The 19,500-nt window shown below is 47.5% G+C and overlaps 1 protein-coding gene across 1 annotated transcript in view; it reads left to right on the top strand.

Annotated features, from left to right (window-relative positions):
• Positions 1 to 14,254, top strand: part of LOC147109681 (pleckstrin homology domain-containing family D member 1-like) — a 91,930-nt gene extending 77,676 nt beyond the window's left edge. The window contains exon 7 of the mRNA XM_086002349.1: positions 4,285 to 14,254. Coding sequence (XP_085858475.1) covers positions 4,285 to 4,436 — 152 coding nt within the window. The 3' untranslated portion in view covers positions 4,437 to 14,254. The remainder of the gene's footprint in view (positions 1 to 4,284) is intronic.
• Positions 14,255 to 19,500: the final 5,246 nt, after the last annotated feature.

Genomic DNA, 19,500 nt, shown 5'->3' with positions numbered 1-19,500 from the left:
TCAAACCGCCCTGCGGATTTTCACCCACCAACGACTGGACAAGAGAACACTGGGTTCAAAACTCTGACCACCTGTGGCGGGGGAAAGAAATAGGTGGATGTTTGGAGCGAACGCTCGTGCGCAATCTGGTGAATCTACAGCTGCCGCGGTGCGAAACTCTTTGGTCCTGAGCTGCCAGAATCAGGGGAAGAAAGCTCAGCCCATGAACTTGCAATAGAGCCTCACACACGCGGTCATCATCTCCAAAGTAGCAGATGGAGAAACAGTCACATCTCACCTCACCTGTGGCTTGTCATATTCCGCACTGCATCAACTCGCGGTCCCTGCAAGCTCAGGACGTTATTGAACGTGATGCCCAGTAATTCACGGCTATAACATGTCGTTGTTGCCAGTTCTACCAGATGCTGGTCTTCCTCCTTTTGGACAGGATTTGACAGAGTTTGATATCTTACCGCTACGTGTTGGGTCCTTGACACTAGTGATGACCACCCCAAGTGAATGTGAAGCTGGCATCTCCGCTTGCCACTAATTTAAAACTGGGATCATCGGAAGCCAATGCAGGTTGGGTCCTTGGGCAAGCAACTCTCCCATTACACCGCCCCCCCACTTCCCTGGAGAAGTTAGATGGGATTACGCACCTGCAGTGAACGTCTTTACACTAATGAACTGATTCTAAGGAACAAGGCTCAGTTCATTTGTTAGAGACACATCAAAATGAGTTCTGTGGATGTAAATATATTTGGTAACCTGAAGGTTCATTGGTTGCACAGATAAAGAAAGAATAAAAAGTCTTTGATTGTTCAGCAACTTCAACATGCCTCTCCCGAGTACCACAACGCGTAATGCATTCAATGAGTTTCTTTGAAGAGCAGCCCTGGCACGATGGGCCCCCTTCTGTGCTGTATCATTCTATTGAGGTGTTGAAACACGTAAAGAAGGGCCTAGAAATTCAGTGGGCTGCGCCACCAGTTAGCGCCTAAAGAGGGCACTCAGTGGCTTTAGCGCCACTGGCCACGCCTCCCACGATATTTAGCTGGGGCGCTAATGGCGGCGTTAGCCTGTTGCGCTGCGCCACCACCGATGATGTCATCGGTGTGCGCAGCGCCCCGCTACCGCCCCGATCGTGATATTTGGCAGCGACCTCCTCTGTAGCGCCGCTCGCTAATCGTGCCCGGTTCACGGGGTCTACCTGTGGCGGCAGTGGCACAAATTAAGGTGGAGGTGCGGGGCGGCCGTTTTTTTTCGGCGGCCGCCTGCCAGCACCTCCGTCCCTGGCCTCTTGTTCTCCCCCCGCGGCATTGCCAGCTGTTTTCCGAGAGACCGGCACTTCTCCTCGGTGCCGGGCTCTTTTGCCGGCACTCGCGATCGCTCATTGCGCTGGTGCAGGCCCCTCCCCCTTAAGAATGGGAGGAAGGCCTGCAGTACCGCAGTTGCGCTGCGATATTCAGTTTCAGCACCCTAAGAGGGACGCGGAGCGCCTCGAGCCTTGCCCCGTGTCCCTCTTGGGGCGCTCAAGCTGAATTTCCGGCGATCGCTGCTGCTCCGATCGCAGCGCAAAATCTGGCGCCCAGGCGAGCTTGGCGTCCCGTTTGCGGCTCCACCCAATTTCTCCCCCAAGGTGTTTCCAGTTGTGGGAATCTAAAATCTGGAGGCCATAAATATAAGATAGTCACTAATAAATACCATAAGGAATTCAGGAGAAACATCTTTACCCAGAGAGTGGAACGCACTAGCACAGGGAGTGGTTGAGGCAAATAGCAGAGATACATTTAAGGAGAATCTAGATAAACACATGAGGGAGAAAGGAATAGAAGCCTGTGTTGATGGGTTGAGATGAAATGGGGTTGGAGCAGGCTCGTGTGGAGCAGTTGGGCCGAATGGCCTGTTTCTCTGCTGTGCATTTGATGTAATGTTAAATGGAATTACTAAGACCTGGAATTAGGTGCAACTGAAAGCCGCCTCTTCGTGTACAAGGTTTTCCATCTCCCTTCTCCCCCTAAGCTGTTCCTGGGCTCTTTACACACCCTTTGTCCCTTTATAGTCTCAATGGTTCTATCTTTCACATGACTGAGGTCACATCGATCCACTCATGATTCATCGCCGGGTTTGTCTTTTTATAAATTTTGCCCATCCACTTTTTCCTGATTGTATTAATACAATCCTGTCTGCCTCTTTCAGGTTTGAAGAAGGGTCCACTCCAGCCCGACAACCCTCCCAGATTCCTGTGCTCCTCTAATTCTGGCCTCTTGCACATCCCCACTTCCTTTGCCCCACCATTGGCGGCCGTGCCTTCAGCTGCCAAGGCCCCAAGCTTTGGAATTCCCTCCTTAAACCTCTCCGCCTCTCTACCTCTCTTTCCTCCTTTAAGAAACTCCTTAAAACCTACCTCTTTGGCCAAGCTTTTGGTCATCTGTCCGAATATCTCCTTCTGTGGCTCGGTGTCAAATATTGTTTGATAATCGCTCCTGTGCAGCGCCTCGGGACGTTTTACTACATTAAAGGCGCCATATAAATACAAGCTGTTGCTGTGGTTTTCTGTTGGTGCGAGGCACCTACACGAAACGATCTTCGAGGAAAGCCTTTACTTTATGCACCTATGGTAGTGTTAAACTAATAAGCTCAGTCAGCGTTTGGCTGGCGTGGGAGATGGTATAAAAACCTTCAGCTCACCCATGCTGTATCCAACCTGGGAATTGGACACACTGATAGAGATACCAAGGAGTGGAAAGGTATTCCACTGCCCACATTGAGGAACACAACAATGTGCCCTCTTTAACCCTTCCACCCTGCAAAGGTTTCTTTAAATTGTAAGCTAGAAGATTCCTCTTGACTTTTCCTTCCTGCTCCTCGCTGTGTGCTCTGATCCTGGAATATCACCACACGATGGTGCTGCTGTAACTCGAGCCTTGTTTTGCTGCCCTTTCACCAGCAGGTGGAAATACAGCCTTGCTGGAATTGTTTCCACAGCCTGCTTCTCACTGACCGATCCAGTGCCATCAGGTAACTGCTTAAAGAAAGAAAGACTTGCATTTCTATAGCGCTTTTCATGACCTCAGGATGTCCCAAAGCGCTTTACAGCCAATTAAATACTTTTGAAATGTAGTCACTGTTGTAATGTAGGAAACGTTGCGCACAGCAAGCTCCCACAAACAGCAATGACCAGACAATCTGTTTTAGTGATGTTGATTGAGGGATAAATATTGGCCAGGACACCGGGGATAACTCCCCTGCTCTTCTTCCAATAGTGCCATGGGATCTTTTACGCCCACCTGAGAGAGCAGAGGGTTTAACGTCTCATCTGAAAGACGGCACCTCCGACAGTGTAGCACTCCCTCAGTACTGCACTGGGAGTGTCAGCCTAGATCGTGTGCTCAAGTCCCTGGAGTGGGACTTGAACCCACAGCCTTCTGACTCAGAGGCGAGTGTGCTACCCACTGAGCCACAGCTGACACTCGAGGACGACGCGGAGGGAATGGGAGCAGACAAGTGATCACTGAGGCAGATCAAGGCTGATGGCAATCCAGCTCTCACCCGATCGGGGTTGGTTCTGACTGCCGCCATTTTGAGGCCCCCCACCCTCCCCCACCCCGCTCCGGGGCCTCATTTGAATCCGGTAGGTGCCAGGTGGGGGTCCCGATGTCTGCGAAGGCCCTGTAGTTCGGAGCTCGGAGGCGGGGGGAGGGGAGGGGATATGTGGCGGGGCAGTAGCAGTCCCCGGGATTTCTATGGAGCTAGGAGGAGGAGGAGCATTCCTCCATTCGCTCTACACAAAAAAATCTTTAAAATCGCTGGCCTGATTGGACGGCAGTAAATGTGGGTGGGGCATTTCCATCGCAAGCGCCGCCCATGTGCCCCGTAAATATGCAATCAGGGTCCTAACTACGTCCTGCTTCACGTGGGAAAGATGCTCACGGCTCGGATTACCAACCCTCCAGCATTGCCTCTTTACCCAGAGAGTGGTGAGAATGTGGAACTCGTTACCACAAGAAATAGTTGAGGCAAATAACATAGATGCATTTAAGGGGAAGCTAGATAAGTACATGAGGGAGAAAGGAATAGGAGGATATGCTGATCGAGTAGGAGGAGGCACTGGTACAGACCAGTTGGGCCAAATGGCCTGTTTCTGTGCTGTAAATTCTATATAATTCTATGTTAAAGGCGCTATATAAGTGCAAGTTGTTGTAGTTAAAAAGCGGCCCCTAATTAACCTGCAGTGCCGGTGGGATTATTAGCTGGTCAAAGGCACCCGGGTTCACTCACCTTTAATGTACACCTTTGTTTCAGTGACCAATTCCCACTCTTTCATTGGCCCCCATGGTGAAGGGGAAGAGAACATGGAGGAGCTGAAGGAAACGGCCAGGAAGCTCAGCAGGGACCGGCGTTTCCGCGAGACCGTCTATAAGTACATGACTCTCAACGATTTCTCAAAGTCCTGATGCTACCACGTGACGTAACGAGAGGACGTTCTGCTTTGCCGCAGCGTAACCCTTGACCTTTAGCAGCTGTTCTCAATTGCAACCTTTGTAGAAGCTAAATGGGCAAGAGTAGATTAATGCAGTGGATTAGACAAGCTGTTTCTTTTCACCTCTGGGCTTTCAGCCAGCCCCAGGCTGCTTGGATCAAAATCTCTTCCGTCCATCGGCTAGAAAGGAGCACCATGCAAGATGAGGTTTGGGAGTCTCGGCTCAGTTCTTAATGGCCCTGAAATTCGGGTCGGGGGCTTGCCGCGGGTGCAAGCCCCCGATCTGCACTCACCCTGCGCGCTGACATCTGAAGCCCGGGCCTGCTTGCATTTCCTGTCACTGGCCCGGTTCAGATGTCAGCGCGCAGTGCTTACTTGATCCAGCGGCGTAGTTAGTGCGATGTGCCGGCTGGGATCAGGTGAGCACTCTGCAGCCAATCAGGGGAGGGGAAACTCATTCACGAGTTTGATAGTAAAGACTGTCAAACTCATGAAAAGTACGGGCGCCCAAAAGACTAGTTTAACTTTAATTAAAATTTTAAAAAACATCCCAATAATTAAATAAACTATAAATAACTTTAAAAAACTATTTAAAACAATTAATAAAATTTTTGAAAAATTTTTTTTTTTACGAATTCAGGTCTAAAAATAAACTTACCTTACTGTACAGTCCTTAAAAACAATGAAGCTGTGGAAAAAATGTAATAATTTTAAATAATAGACCACTTACCTTCAAGAATCCACTACTTACGCCTCCTTTTCTCATTTCCAAAAAATCCAGGCCCTTGCACACGCGCAAACCTGTCAAAACGAAGGAAGTTCAACGCGTGCGCGCAGAGTCCTGCGCGCACGCATTGGACCTCTTAACCCCTTAGTTCAATGGAGAGGAAATGCCGGTTTCCTGCGCATGCGCTGTGCATGCTGGAATCCGGCAATTCCTCCGGCCACACGCGTGAGTACACCGTCCGTACTCATGCGTTGGGAACGGAATTACTGGCCCATTTAGTGTGAGCCACTTCCTAGTTTGACCAGCTCACTCAGAGAACTCATGGATGGCTGGTGTAGGATCTGCGGTTCAATCTTTGAATAGCGGGGTCAAAGCACGGCGGGGGTGGGTGGGTGCGGAAAGCTTCACTCTGCATTTAACCCGCGCTGTACCAGCCCGGGGAATGCTCGATGCTGACACTGGGAAATCTGTTTGATTCCCAGCATTAACATCCCTCACTTTAATGAGCTCAGAAATTAATTAAAGGAAGCAAACTGCTTGTGAAAGAGCAAATCTTACTGGTTAGTCAAAATATGATATTTTAATTGAAGGGATATTCCAGAGACTTGTGTCTTGTACATTTGCCACGCTTAAAAGTGCACACGTGCAAAGTCTGTATTACACTTGTGTCTGATTGGCTAAAATATATTCACAAACACCCAGGGTGGTAATTTCTGAGGCTATTAGTGGTGTAGAAATGGCGCGGGAAAATTGGGCAGAAGCCGTTTCTACCCATTTTGCACCTTTAAGCTGCTTCCTCCTCAAGTTCCCTCATGCTTTTTGGCCCATCCTGCAATCCCCCCCGCCGGGTCCTGACTGACCCCGTTAACGTGTTGGAACGAGGGCCAGTGGCTCCGCAGCTAATGCAGGCTGGCTAACTCGGGCTGAGGTTTATGAGGCACTGCATGAACCAGGGCCAGGATCAGGGGTGAGGGGTGCAGAGAGTTCCTTTTTTGCCCCACCCCACTCCCGCGCCCATCTCTATCTCACCCAAAACCATGTGATCTCCTGGGAGAGACGAAAAACCAGATTTAAAAACCCAGGCTAATTTGGGAAGGGGGGAAATTACTGGGAAACTCCTCTCCAACCCCCTTAAGCAATCAAAACTAGACCAGGAGATCACTCTGGCCCTGATAATTCCTTGCAGTACCTTCCTTTTGTAAGAGGTGATCTCCGCCCCAGCCAGAAACAGGTCCAGCTCTCGCTTGAAGGCATTCAGCGAATCGGCGTCCACCGCACGAGCCCGCAGCCTGTTCAAGGTCCACTATTCTCCGGGAAAAGACCCACCTCGTGACATCTAACCTAGATCTGGCCTTACACATCTTAAAAAACCGCTGGACCTCCCTAACCTATTTAATTGGAACACACGGTGAATTCGAACACTATCTATTCCCTTCATCTTATAAACCTCGATCAGATCACGTCTCTGCTCCCCTGAAGTAGAGTCCCAGCTCTTTTAGCCTATCTTGATAACCAAGATGCTTTAAAGTGGGAATTCGTGAAGTGGCCCTCCTCTGCACCCTTTCCAAAGCCTCAATATCACCCACCATGTGAGGAGACCAAAACTGGACACAGTATTCCAAGTGCAGCCTGACTAAGGATAAAATAGTGTGCTTTGTCTTATGTAGTCAATTGTCCTATAAATGCACTCTAGCAGCCTATTCGCTCTAGCTATTGTTTCACGGCATTGCTCATGAACCTTTAGAGATCTATGCACTAGAATGCCCAGATCTCTTTCTATCTCCAATTACTTTAGTGCTTTTCCCTGAAGGGTGTATGAATATTGAGCATTCACCTGCCCACATGCATAGCACTGCACTTATCTAAGTTAAACATCCTTTGCCAGTCACAAGCCCAATTTCCCAACACCTCAAGATTCGCCTGTAGTAGTCAAGCATCTGCTACAGTCCTGACACTTGCAAGATCTTAGTGCCCCCAACACCAACATCTAGATCATTAATAAAAATAGCGAAGAGCAACGATCCCACACCGATCCCTGTGGGACACCACTGGTGACCAGTATCCAAACAGATCCAAATCCATCTATAACTACTTTTTGTCTACTTCCTGCCAGCCAGTTCTCAATCCAACTCAATATATTACCACTAATAACAGAGGTCTCGACCTTCTAGAGAAACTTCGTGTGGTACCTTGTTGAAAACTTTTTAGAAGTCTAAGTAGACAATGTCTACTGGACTTCCCTCATTCACCATCTTGGTGACTTCTTCATAAAATGTAATATATTCGTAAGGCATGACCGTTTTATGAAGCCATGTTGGGTGTCTCTAATATGTCCCTCTCTATGTGAGCAATCATATATTGCATCCCTAATGATTCCAGCAAGCACTTTTCCTGTTACTGATGTCAAACTAATGGGCCTATAGTTACTCAGGTCCGTCTTGTCTCTTTTTTAAAGATGGGGACTACATTAGCCTCCTTCCAGTCTACGGGAACCATCCCAGAGGGCCGTGAGCTTTTAAAAATGTGGGCTAGGGGCTCGCACAGCATGTGTCCCATCTCCCTGAGGACCCTCGGGTGGATGTCATCTGGCCTGGCTGCTCTATCTATTTTCAAGTTCTTAATTGTATCTAAAACGATGGCATTGGGTCATTTCAGGAGGCATGGACAATTGCCACCATATCAGCCAGGCCGCAGTGTGGGCATGTGTTTGTCAGGTGACTGACGCGCTGGAGAATTCATCATCTTTGGCATCACAGTGAGGCAGCAGTGAGAGTGGGCCGCTCAGTGTTATGGGGTTTACAGGGTTCCCCAAGGTCCAGCCGCAATCGATGGCGCCCACATTGCTTCGCAAGCTCCTACAGGAACCCCCTCAACTATCTGCACAGTAGTGTCTTCCACTCCCTCAGTGTATGACAACACACTTGGTGTATATGGTCCTGCCGTAGATCAAGTGTTGTCCCCATTTAGGGAACAGTGACCATAGTATCATAAGGTTTAGATTAGCTATGGAAAAGGACAGGGAGCAATCTAGAGTGAAAATGTTTAATTGGAGGAAGGCCAATTTCAGTGGGATGAGAATGGATCTGGCCCAGGTAAACTGGAATAAAAGATCGGCCGGCAAAACTGTAATGGAACAATGGGCTGCCTTTAAAGAGGGAATAGTTCAGGTACACTAGAGGTACATTCCCCACTAGGGGGAAAGGCAGGGCAACTAAAGTCAGGGCTCCCTGGATGACGAAAGAGATAGAGAATGTGATGAAGCAGAAAAAGAGAGTGTATGACAGATGTCAGGTCGAGAATACACCTGAGAATCAGGCTATATATAGAAAGGTCAGAGGAGAAGTGAAAAAGAAAATAAGAGGGACAAAGAGAGGGTATGAGAATAGACTGGCAGCCACATTAAAGGTAATCCAAAAGTCTTCTATAGGCATAAAAATAGTAAACGGGTAGTAAGAGGAGGGGTGGGGTCGATTAGGGACCAAAAAGGAGATCTATGCATGGAGGCAGAGGGTATGGCTGAGGTACTAAATGCGTACTTTGTATCTGCCTTCACCAAGGAAGAAGATGCTGCCATAGACATAGTGAAGGGTAGTGGATATACTTGTTAGGATAAAATTTGATAAAGAGGAGGTATTAGAAAGGCTGGCTGTACTTAAAGTCGATAAGTCATCAGGAGCGGATGGGATGCATCCTAGGATGCTGAGGGAATTGAGGAAAGAAATTGCGGCGGTACTGGCCATAATATTCCAATCATCCTTAGATACGGAGGTGGTGCCAGAGGACTGGAGAATTGCAAATGTTACACCCTTGTTCAAAAAGGGGTGTAAAGATAAACCCAGCAAGTACAGGCCAGTCAGTTTGACCTCGATAGTGGGGAAGCTTTTAGAAACAGTAATCAGGGACCAAATTAACAGTCACTTGGACAAGTGTGGATTAATTTAGGAAAGCCAGCATGGATTTTTTGACGAGGTAACAGAGAAGGTTAATGAGGGCAATGTGGTTGATGTGGTGTACAGGGATTTCCAAAAGGCGTTCGACAAAGTGCCACATAATAGGCTTGCCAGCAAAGTTGAAGCCCATGGAATAAAAGGGACAGTGGCAGCATGGATACGAAATTGGCTAAGTGACAGGAAACAGAGCATCGACCTGAAACGTTAACTCTCTTTCTCTCTCCACAGATGCTGCCTGAACTGCTGAGTTTTTCCAGCATTTTCTGTTGTTATTTCAGATTTCCAGCATCCGCAGTATTTTGCTATTGTAGTAGTGGTGAATGATTGTTTCTCAGACTGGAGAATCCACAGTGGTGTTCCCCAGGGGTCGGTTCTAGGGTCAATGCTTTTCTTGATATATATTAATGATTTAGACTTAATGTACAGGGCACAATTTCAACATTTGCAGATGACACAAAACTTGGAAGTATAGTGAACAGTGAGGAGGAGAGTGATAGACTTCAAGAGGACATATACAGGCTGGTGGAATGGGCAGACACATGGCAGATGAAATTTAACACAGAAAAGTGTGAAGTGATACATATTTGTAGAAAGAATGAGGAGAGGACATATAAACTAAAGGGTACAGTTCTAAAGGGGGTGCACGAACAGAGAGACCTGGGTGTATATGTGCACAAATTGCTGAAGGTGGCAGGGCAGGTTGAGAAAGCAGTTAAAAAGGCTTACGGGTTCGTAGGCTTCATGAATAGAGGTATAGAGTACAAAAGTGTGGAAATTATGATGAACCTGTATAAAACACTGGTTTGGCCCCAACTGGAGTATTGTGTCCAATTCTGGGCACCACACTTTAGGAAGGAGGTGATGGCCTTAGAGAGGGTGCAGAAAAGATTTACGAGAATGATTCTCGGAATGAGGGACTTCAGTTACATTGATAGATTGGAGAAGCTGGGGTTGTTCTCCTTGGAGCAGAGAAGATTGAGAGGAGATTTGATAGAGCTGTTCAAAATCATGAAGGGTCTGCACAGAGTAGATAGAGAGAAACTGTTCCCATTGGCAGAAGGGTCGAGAACCAGAGGACACAGATTTAAGGTGATTAGCAAAAGAACCAAAGGCGACGAAAGAAAAAACTTTTTTACACAGCGAATGCTTAAGATCTGGAATGCACTGCCTGAAAGGGTGGTGGAGGCAGATTCAATCGTGGCTTTCAAAAGGGAATTGGATAAGTACCTAAAGGAAAAACATTTGCAGGGCTATGGGGAAAGGGCGGGGGAGTGGGACCAGCTGAAGTGCTCTGGCAGAGAGCTGGCATGGGCTCGACAGGCTGAATGGACTTGTGTGCTGTAACCATTCTATGATTCTATGATTCAATACATTAGCCACTAGCCAAATGTGGCTCATTTGAATCCAGATGTGGCTAATTGCATTTCTGATGAGACACCCACACCCATGGAACAACCAGGGGTCAAGGCTTTCAGGAGAGGAGGAGGGGGAGAAGATTGGCAAGGAGTGAGAACAAGAGAAATTGAAATGCTGGCACCTATTTTGTGCAATTTGAGCCAGCTGTCCAGGGGGCCTTCCCAGCGGAGTTAGTGTGCACCAGTGTCATTTGTGGAGATGGTATGCTGTATATTGCTGAGGAACATGGGAACAGGACAAGACCATTCAGCCCCGCAAGCCTGTTCCGCCATTCAATTAGATCATGGATGTTCTGTATCTTTACTCCATCTACCCGCTTGCTTCCATATCCCTTAATACCCTTGCCTAACAAACATCTATCAAGATCAGTTTTGAAATTTTCAATTGATCCCCAGCCTCTGAGGTCGCAGACCTTTGGCCCCACCCCAACACCATCTACCTGCAAGTGAAGGCTGCCCAGGAGCAGGTAACACATTGCCCATGGGCACATGTATGGGGGAGGAGCAGGAGCAGAGTAGGATGGAGCAAAGGAGACTCAGGCAGCTTTTAACGAGGATATAGCCCAGTAGATATAACCCACCCCAATAGAAAATGTTGCAGGGTGGCACAGCACATTGGAGCTCTGTGTGAGTGTGTCAGAGAGTGATCGTGTGCACCTCTGTGGCTGCAGTTTCATACACACTGAGGTTCACTCTCAGTCATACCCACCAGAGCCAGGTACCAAGAGAGTGCCTAGTCGTCCTCCGCAGGACAAGAGAGGAAATCGGGGCGGCAGTCCAGAGGGTTGTCTCCTGCACACGATGTCCGTAGAACAGAATATGCAGATGCCTAGTTGCAAGGCTGCAGTTCAACCAGGCAATCTGCACTGCTCAAGGAAGCCCCACGGGGACAGTGGAGGTAGTGGAAGCAGGACAACCAATACGGTGGCAATAATTTTAATGATTACTGTACAACTAGTTAAACACAGTAACAAGGCAATAAGTACAAAAGATGTCTATTAGCCCAATCCTTTGGCAAACAGAAGCCCATGTGTTGAAACTGTCTGTTCCTTTGTTCCTATTCTGACCTTCCCCCCCTTAAGGCAGTTCTTTATATACCCCCAACTCCATGCGATATCCACACGACCACGACATCATCCACCCTCGGCTAATCAGTGACACTGTCGCCCATTTAACCTGAATATGGACATGCTTCCATTTTGTTTCTCCCCGATTCTCTTCAGCAGTTTTCCAGCAGACACAACATAAAGCAAACTGCAGTAGGACAGTTTAAGATTACAGGTGATAATAAAGTAAGTTACTAAATGGTATATATAGGTATAAAGTTTAATGCCAAGGATTGAGTAGATTGGGCCTATAATCTCTGGACTTTAGAAGAATGAGAGGTGATCTCATTGGAACATACAAGATACTGAGAGGTGTTGACAGGGTAGATGCTGAGAGGTTGTTTCCCCTGGCTGGAGAGCCTAGAACTAGGGAGCATAGTCTCAGGATAAGGGGTCGGCTATTTAAGACTGAGATGAAGAGGAATTTCTTCACTCAGAGGGTTGTGAATTTTTGGAATTCTCTGCCCCAGAGGGCTGTGAATGCTGAGTCGTTGAGTATATTCAAGGCTGCGATAGATAGATTTTTGGACCCATGGGGAATCAAAGGGTATGGGGATCGAGCGGGAAAGTGGAGTTGAGGTCGAAGATCAACCATGATCTTATTGAATGGCGGAGCAGGCTCGAGGGGCCATGTGGCCTACTCCTGCTCCTAATTCAAATGCTCTTATGTTCTTATGAAGCTGATGTGCTCCATGTGATAATCCCGGGCTGGCTCTTAGGAAGAGGATAGGTGCACGGGTCCTCTGTCAGGATATCGACTATTTAAAACAATAATGCCCAATAGAATTGTCGTTTTACCCGCCCTCCCCCCTCCCCCCTACAAACCCCCTTAAAAGGTTCTACGAAGATTTTGAGCAATTTGTGAGAAAATATCTTGACGCTTGAAACTTGGCTTAAATAGTGCAGAAGAAGACCGCAGTACACACACACATACATGCACAGTCACACTGGTGACATCCTACTACAGGTATATGTAGACGGAGGATTGGGAGAGGAAATGGCAAGAGGCCCGGGTCTTGACCAGCTTGCTTGGTGGCATTGACAAAGGTCTATTGACACCACTGTGTCAGCTAATGAGATGGAGGTGGGGTGTGACTAACAGCAGGACTCACAGCAATCAGTCTATTGAAAAAGAGTCTTTGTGAGCTACAGCAAACAAAACTCACCGGAACGACAGCAAAGTCTCCCGATAAAAGCAGGATTATTTCTCCGGCAAAATGCAGAGAGTGCAGGATAGTTACATAATACAAAGGATGTGTGTAAAACCAATCCCAGTCACTTACAGCAGTGTGGTGTTCAGGCATGATTGAGGAGGGAATTAGCCAATCATCTCCATCCTGGCCGGGAATAGTAGTGTCACCATTTGCCGTCGTGACCAGGCCATCTCAGTCCCCCTGGGGCACTATGCACGACACAGGAGCGCATAGGGGTGAAAATAACTGTTAATAATTATAGCAAATGTACACATGCCATTTGCATTTAAAATTAAACGATACTGTGCGATACTGGAAATCAAAGTGCGTTACTTGTAAGCATTCTGTTTGTGTTCTATTAGCTTAACATATTATTTAAGTTGCAAATTTATCTGGCCATTGCAATACTATAATGGTGAAGTATTAATTTTATTGGTCATGTTTATACAGGAATTTACTTCACAACTGATTAACTGTGTCTCTTGCTATCCTGCAGAATCTGCTGAGCTTTTTAGAAAATATTTAAATTGTGCTGCTTTGAAGTTGCAAGCGATCAGCCGAGCATGAAAGCGAGCTGGAGCTCAATCACAGAGCTGTGCTCCGTAGAGAGAGAGCAGCTGATAGATCTGCTGGGCTAGGGATGCAGTTTCATCCTCAAGACCATCAGAAGTGTATTTATAGGACTCCCTTGAACCCTATGAATGATATAGTCATCATTTACTTTATGTGTACTTATAACTACGCTGTCCAACCTGGCATTACTGAACATTGTGAACAGAGTATTTATATTTTTCGCTCAGTATCTCTTGGTTTCCTTTTGCTGCTCTCTCACATCTTGTTTTGCTTCTTCCCTGTTCATTTGTTCTAATTTGCCCTTCCATTCCTTTTACCACATTGCAATGCAACAGGAACATAGTGAGCGGTGCAGCGATGCGGCGTGTTGGCTCTCTGACCTCTTGTGTCATGGAGTGTGAGGACCCGTGATTGGCCAATGCCTGCCAAGTCCCCTGAACTTGGTGAGGGAGGGCGTGCCATGTGGGCCCTGCTCCTGTACCTCCTAATAACTTGCTCAAGCGTGGACGTAGCAGAGAGCTGGGAGCAGGCCGTGTCCCCTCTACCTTGGCTGTGGAATTGTCCTTCTCACCCAGCGAACCAAAAGGAAGAAAATGAGATTTAAAATGGAATGTTATTGCGAGTGATATTTTGGAGATGATGTAACTAAAATTCGCTTCAACGTTTGTTTTACGATGTGATTGTTATATGTACTATTTTTCCAAATCATGTGCAAAAAGATTGTAAACAAGATCACGCTGGATAAAAAATTATTGTTCACATCTTAGAAAACTTGCCTATCAGAGAAGAGATAAAGCTTTAAAAAATAAAAGTTCTGAATTTTCAGAAGCAACGTGGATCTTGGCTCAGTTTTTTCTCTCTGACGTAGGGTTTGTCCAGTTGCCAAATAAAACCTGTGTCTAGAAAAGACTCTCTGGGACTGGGGCGTGTTGTTCCGTGGCAGGGACGACACGGTGTCGTACTTGCGGTTCTGCACATCGTAAGTGACGGACGTTAGCCATAACACTGGGCGTGTGCGCCACAGCTGAAGGCTTCCCTACATCCAGGGATCGGAGAGCGAATCAGGCCTGGCGTTCATGTGCATCTTTCAGGGCGGCAAGTAGGTATACGTGCTTTCTTCTAACCGCTAGTGTTAGCCTTGGCTCTCGCCTCGGAGTCAGAAGGTTGTGGGTTTGAGCCCCGCTCCAGGGACTTGAGCGCAAAATCTTGGCTGACACTCTCAGTGCTGTACTGAAGGAGTCCTGCATTGTCGGAGTCAGTGCTGTACTGAAGGAGTCCTGCATTGTCGGAGTCAGTGCTGTACTGAAGGAGTCCTGCATTGTCGGAGTCAGTGCTGTACTGAAGGATTCCTGCATTGTCGGAGTCAGTGCTGTACTGAAGGAGTCCTGCATTGTCGGAGTCAGTGCTGTACTGAAGGAGTCCTGCATTGTCGGAGTCAGTGCTGTACTGAAGGAGTCCTGCATTGTCGGAGTCAGTGCTGTACTGAAGGATTCCTGCATTGTCGGAGTCAGTGCTGTACTGAAGGAGTCCTGCATTGTCGGAGTCAGTGCTGTACTGAAGGAGTCCTGCATTGTCGGAGTCAGTGCTGTACTGAAGGATTCCTGCATTGTCGGAGTCAGTGCTGTACTGAAGGAGTCCTGCATTGTCGGAGTCAGTGCTGTACTGAAGGAGTCCTGCATTGTCGGAGTCAGTGCTGTACTGAAGGATTCCTGCATTGTCGGAGTCAGTGCTGTACTGAAGGAGTCCTGCATTGTCGGAGGTACCGTCTTTTGGCGAAACGTTAAATCGATGCCGCTTCTGCCCTCTCAGGTGCACGTAAGGGATCCCAGGGCACTATTTGAAGAAGAGCAGGGGAGTTCTCCCCAGTGACCTGGCCAGTATTTATCCCTCAACCAACATCACTAAAACAGATTATCTGGTCATTTATCTCATTGCTGTTTGTGGGAGCTTGCTGTGCACAAATTGGCTGCCACTTTTCCCACATTACAATAGCGGCTACACTTCAGAAATGCTTCATTGGCTGTAAAGCACTTTGGGACATCCAGAGGTCATGAAAGGCGCTATATAAATTCAAGTCTTTCTTGTTATGTTGAAAAGGCTCAAAGTGCTTCCCATAAAATGAATTACTTTCGAAGTGCAGTGAGTTGCAGCCAAAAACAGCCACCATTCTGTGCTGATAATGTCCCACAAACAGCGAGTGAGATGAATATTTTGGGTGGTGTTGGGTGAGGGAGGAGTGTTGGCCCAGAACTCTTCTTGCAATCATGCTTTTGCATCCACCTGAACTAGCAAATGAGAGCCTGGTTGAAGATCTCTGCTCTGAGTGGTCAGTTACAGAGTACTGGCAGGGGGAGACCTGCTTCAACCATTACTTGGAGAAGGGCACCAGAGAGGAAGGAAAAATAAAATGTATAAAAATGGAAGAAGGAGATGAAATACCGTGCCCTAAATGACAAGTCGATGCTCATTTTATTTTGTTGTATGCGGGAGACCTTAATACAAAAACAATTGTTTAGGTTGCAGCTTACAAATACAGCCCATAATACATTTCTGCTATTACCTTGAAATCTAGGAATGGGCACTGCCTGTACATAGGAACATAGGAGCAGGAGTAGGCCATTCAATGAGATCATGGCTGATCTGCGACCTAACTCCATATACCCGCCTTTGGCCCATATCCCTTAACCCCTCTGGTTAAAAAAAATCCATCAATCTCCAATTTAAAATTAACAATTGATCTTGCATCAATTGCCGCTTGCAGAAGAGAGTTCCAAACTTTTACCACTCTTTGTGTGTAGAAGTGTTTCCTAATTTCACTCCTGAAAGGTCTAGATCTAATTTTTAGACTATGCCTCTAGTCCTAAACTCCCCAACCAGCGGAAATAGTTTCTCTCTACCCTATCTGTTCCCTTTAATATCTTGAAAACTTCGATCAGATCACCCCTTAACCTTCTAAATTCTAGGGAATAATACCCTAATTTGTGTAATCTCTCCTCGTAACTTAACCCTTGAAGTCCGGATATCACCCTGGTAAACCTACGCTGCACTACCTCCAAGGCCAATATATCCTTCCTAAGGTGGTGCCCATAACTGCTCACAGTGCTCCAGGTGTGGTCTAACCAGGGCTTTGTACAGCTGCAGCATAACTTCTACCCCCTTGTATTCTAGTCCTCTAGATTTAAAGGCCAGTATTCCACTAGCCTTTTTAATTATTTTCTGTACCTGTTTATGACATTTAATGATCTATGTACCTGGACCCCCCAAGTCTCTCTGGACCTCCACTGTTTTTAGCTTTTCACCATTTAGAAAGTACCCTGTTTTATCCTTTTAGGTCCAAAGTGGATGACCTCACATTTGAATACATTGAAAGCCATTTGCCACAGTTTTGCTCATTCACTTAATCTGTCGCTATCCCTTTGTAATTTTATGTTTTCATCTCCTTACCTCCTGACTCCCCAAAGCCTTTTCACCATCTACAAGGCACAAGTAAGGAGTGTGATGAAAGACGCTCCACTTGCCTGGATGAGTGCAGCTCCAACAACACTCAAGAAGCTCGACACCATCCAGGACAAGACAGCCCGCTTGATTGGCACCCTATCCACTACCATACCATAAACATTCACTCCCTCCACCACCGGTGTACCGTGGCTGCAGTGTGTACCATCTACAAGATGCACTGCAGCAACTCGCCAAGGCTTCTTCAGCAGCACCTCCCAAACCCGCGACCTCTTCCACCTCGAAGGACAAGGACAGCAGGTGCATGTGAACACCACCACCTCCAAGTTCCCCTCCAAGTCACACACCATCCTGACTTAGAAGTATATCGCCGTTCCTTCATCGTCGCTGGGTCAAAATCCTGGAACTCCCTCCCTAACAGCACTGTGGGAGTACCTTCACCATACGGACTGCAGCGGTTCAAGAAGGTGGCTCACCACCACCTTCTCAAGGGCAACTAGGGATGGGCAATAAATGCTGGCCTTGCCAGCGACGCCCACGTCCCATAAAAACGAATTAAAAATTCTACACTGCCTCCAATGCCATCTATCTTTGTGTCATCGGCAAATTTGGATATATGGCTTTCTATCCCATCATCTAAGTCATTAATAAATACGGTGAATAGTTGAGGCCCCAACACAGATCCCTGTGGGACACCACTCATCATATCTCCTTCTTCTTAGGCAGTCCCTCGGAACCGAGGATGACTTGCTTCCACATTAAAAATGAGTTTGCAGGTGACTGATGAGTCCAATGCGGGACCTACAGTCTCTGTCACAGGTGGGGCAGACGGTGGTTGAAAGGGCGGGTGGGTGGGGTGCTTGGATTGACGTGCGCTCCTTGCGCTGCCTGCGCTTGGCTTCCGCTTGCTCCCGGCGAAGAGACTCGAGGTGTTCGGCACCTTCCTGGATGCTTCTCCTCCACTTTGTGCGGTCTTGGGCCAGGGATTCCCAGGTGTCGGTGGGGATGTTACAGTTTTTCAAGGAGGCTTTGAGGGTGTCCTTGAAGCATTTCCTCTGCCCACCTGGGGCTCTCTTGCCGCGCCGGAGCTCCGAGTAGAGCGCTTGTTTTGGGAGTCTCGTATCGGGCATGCGGACAATGTGCCCGTCCATCGGAGCTGATTGAGCGTGATCAAAGCTTCGATGCTGGGGATGTTGGCCTGAGCAAGAATATTGACGTTGGTGTGCCTGTCCTGCCAATGGATTTGCAGGATCTTGCGGACAAGGACCTCAAACCCCGTCAGATCCTGCCAATTTGAGTACCTACCCATTATCCCTACTGCCTGTCTCCTGCCGCTCAGCCAATTTCCTAACCAGGTCAGTAATTTGCCCTCAATTCGATGGGCTTCTACTTTAGTTAACAGTCTCTTATGTGGAATGTTATCAAATGCCTTCTGGAAGTCCATATAAATAACATCCATAGACATTCCCCTGTCCATTACTTTAGTCGCCTCCTCAAAAAATTCAATCAGGTTTGCCAGGCATGACCTACCTTTCACAAATCCATGCTTAGAAACATAGAAGATAGGAGCAGGAGTAGGCAATTCGGCCCCTCGAGCCTGTTCCACCATTTAATGAGATCATGGCTGATCATCCAAATTCAGTACCCTGTCCCTGCTTTCTCCCCATATCCCTTGATCCCTTTAGCCTTAAGAAATATATCTAACTCCTTCTTGAATATATTTAAGAAGTTGGCCTCCACAGGTTCACCACTCTCTGGGTGTAGAAATTCCTCCTCATCTCAGTCCTAAATGGCTTACCCCTTATCCTTAGACTGTGACCCCTGGTTCTGGACTCCCCGGCCATCGGGAACATCCTTCCTGCATCTAGTCTGTCTAGTCCTGTTAGAATTTTATAAGTTTCAATGAGATCCCCTCTCATTCTTCTAAACTCCAGCGAATATAAGCCTAATCGACCCAATCTCTCTTCATACGTCATTCCTGCCATCCCAGGTATCAGTCTGGTGAATCTTTGCTACACTCCCTCTATGGCAAGAACATCCTTCCTCAGATAAGGCGACCAAAACTGCACACAATACTCAAGGTGTGGTCTCCCCAAGGCCCTGTACAACTGCAGCAAGACATCCTTGCTCCTGTACTCGAATCCTCTCGCTATGAAGGCCAACATACCATTTGCCTTCTTAACCATCTGCTGTACCTACATGCTTACCTTCAGCAGCTGGTGCACAAGGACACCCAGGCTCGTTGCACTTCCCCTTTTCCCAATCTATTGCCGTTCAGATAATAATCTGTCTTCCTGTTTTTGCCACCAAAGTGGATAACCTCGCATTTATCCACATTATACTGCATCTGCCATGCATCTGCCCAATCACCCAGCCTGTCCAAATCACACTGGAGTTTCTCTGCATCCTCCTCACAGCACACACGCCCACCCAGCTTTGTGTCATCTGCAAACTTGGAGATATTACGGCCTAGAAATTGGGTTCTGGCGTAGGCAGGGCTTTAGCGCTGGAAGTTAGTGCTGGCGCTAAGTCCCCCTGCGCGCGCCAAAAATTCAGTAGTGCCGCGCCCAAACGGCTGCCGGCGCTACTGAAGGGTCTTTGCGGCGGTACATCGGCGC

The sequence above is a fragment of the Somniosus microcephalus genome, chromosome 12 (genome assembly GCF_052327205.1).
Source record: "Somniosus microcephalus isolate GS21.2 chromosome 12, FLI_Smic_1.0, whole genome shotgun sequence".
Classification (NCBI taxonomy): domain Eukaryota; kingdom Metazoa; phylum Chordata; class Chondrichthyes; order Squaliformes; family Somniosidae; genus Somniosus; species Somniosus microcephalus.
This window is presented reverse-complemented; position numbering and strand designations above follow the sequence as displayed.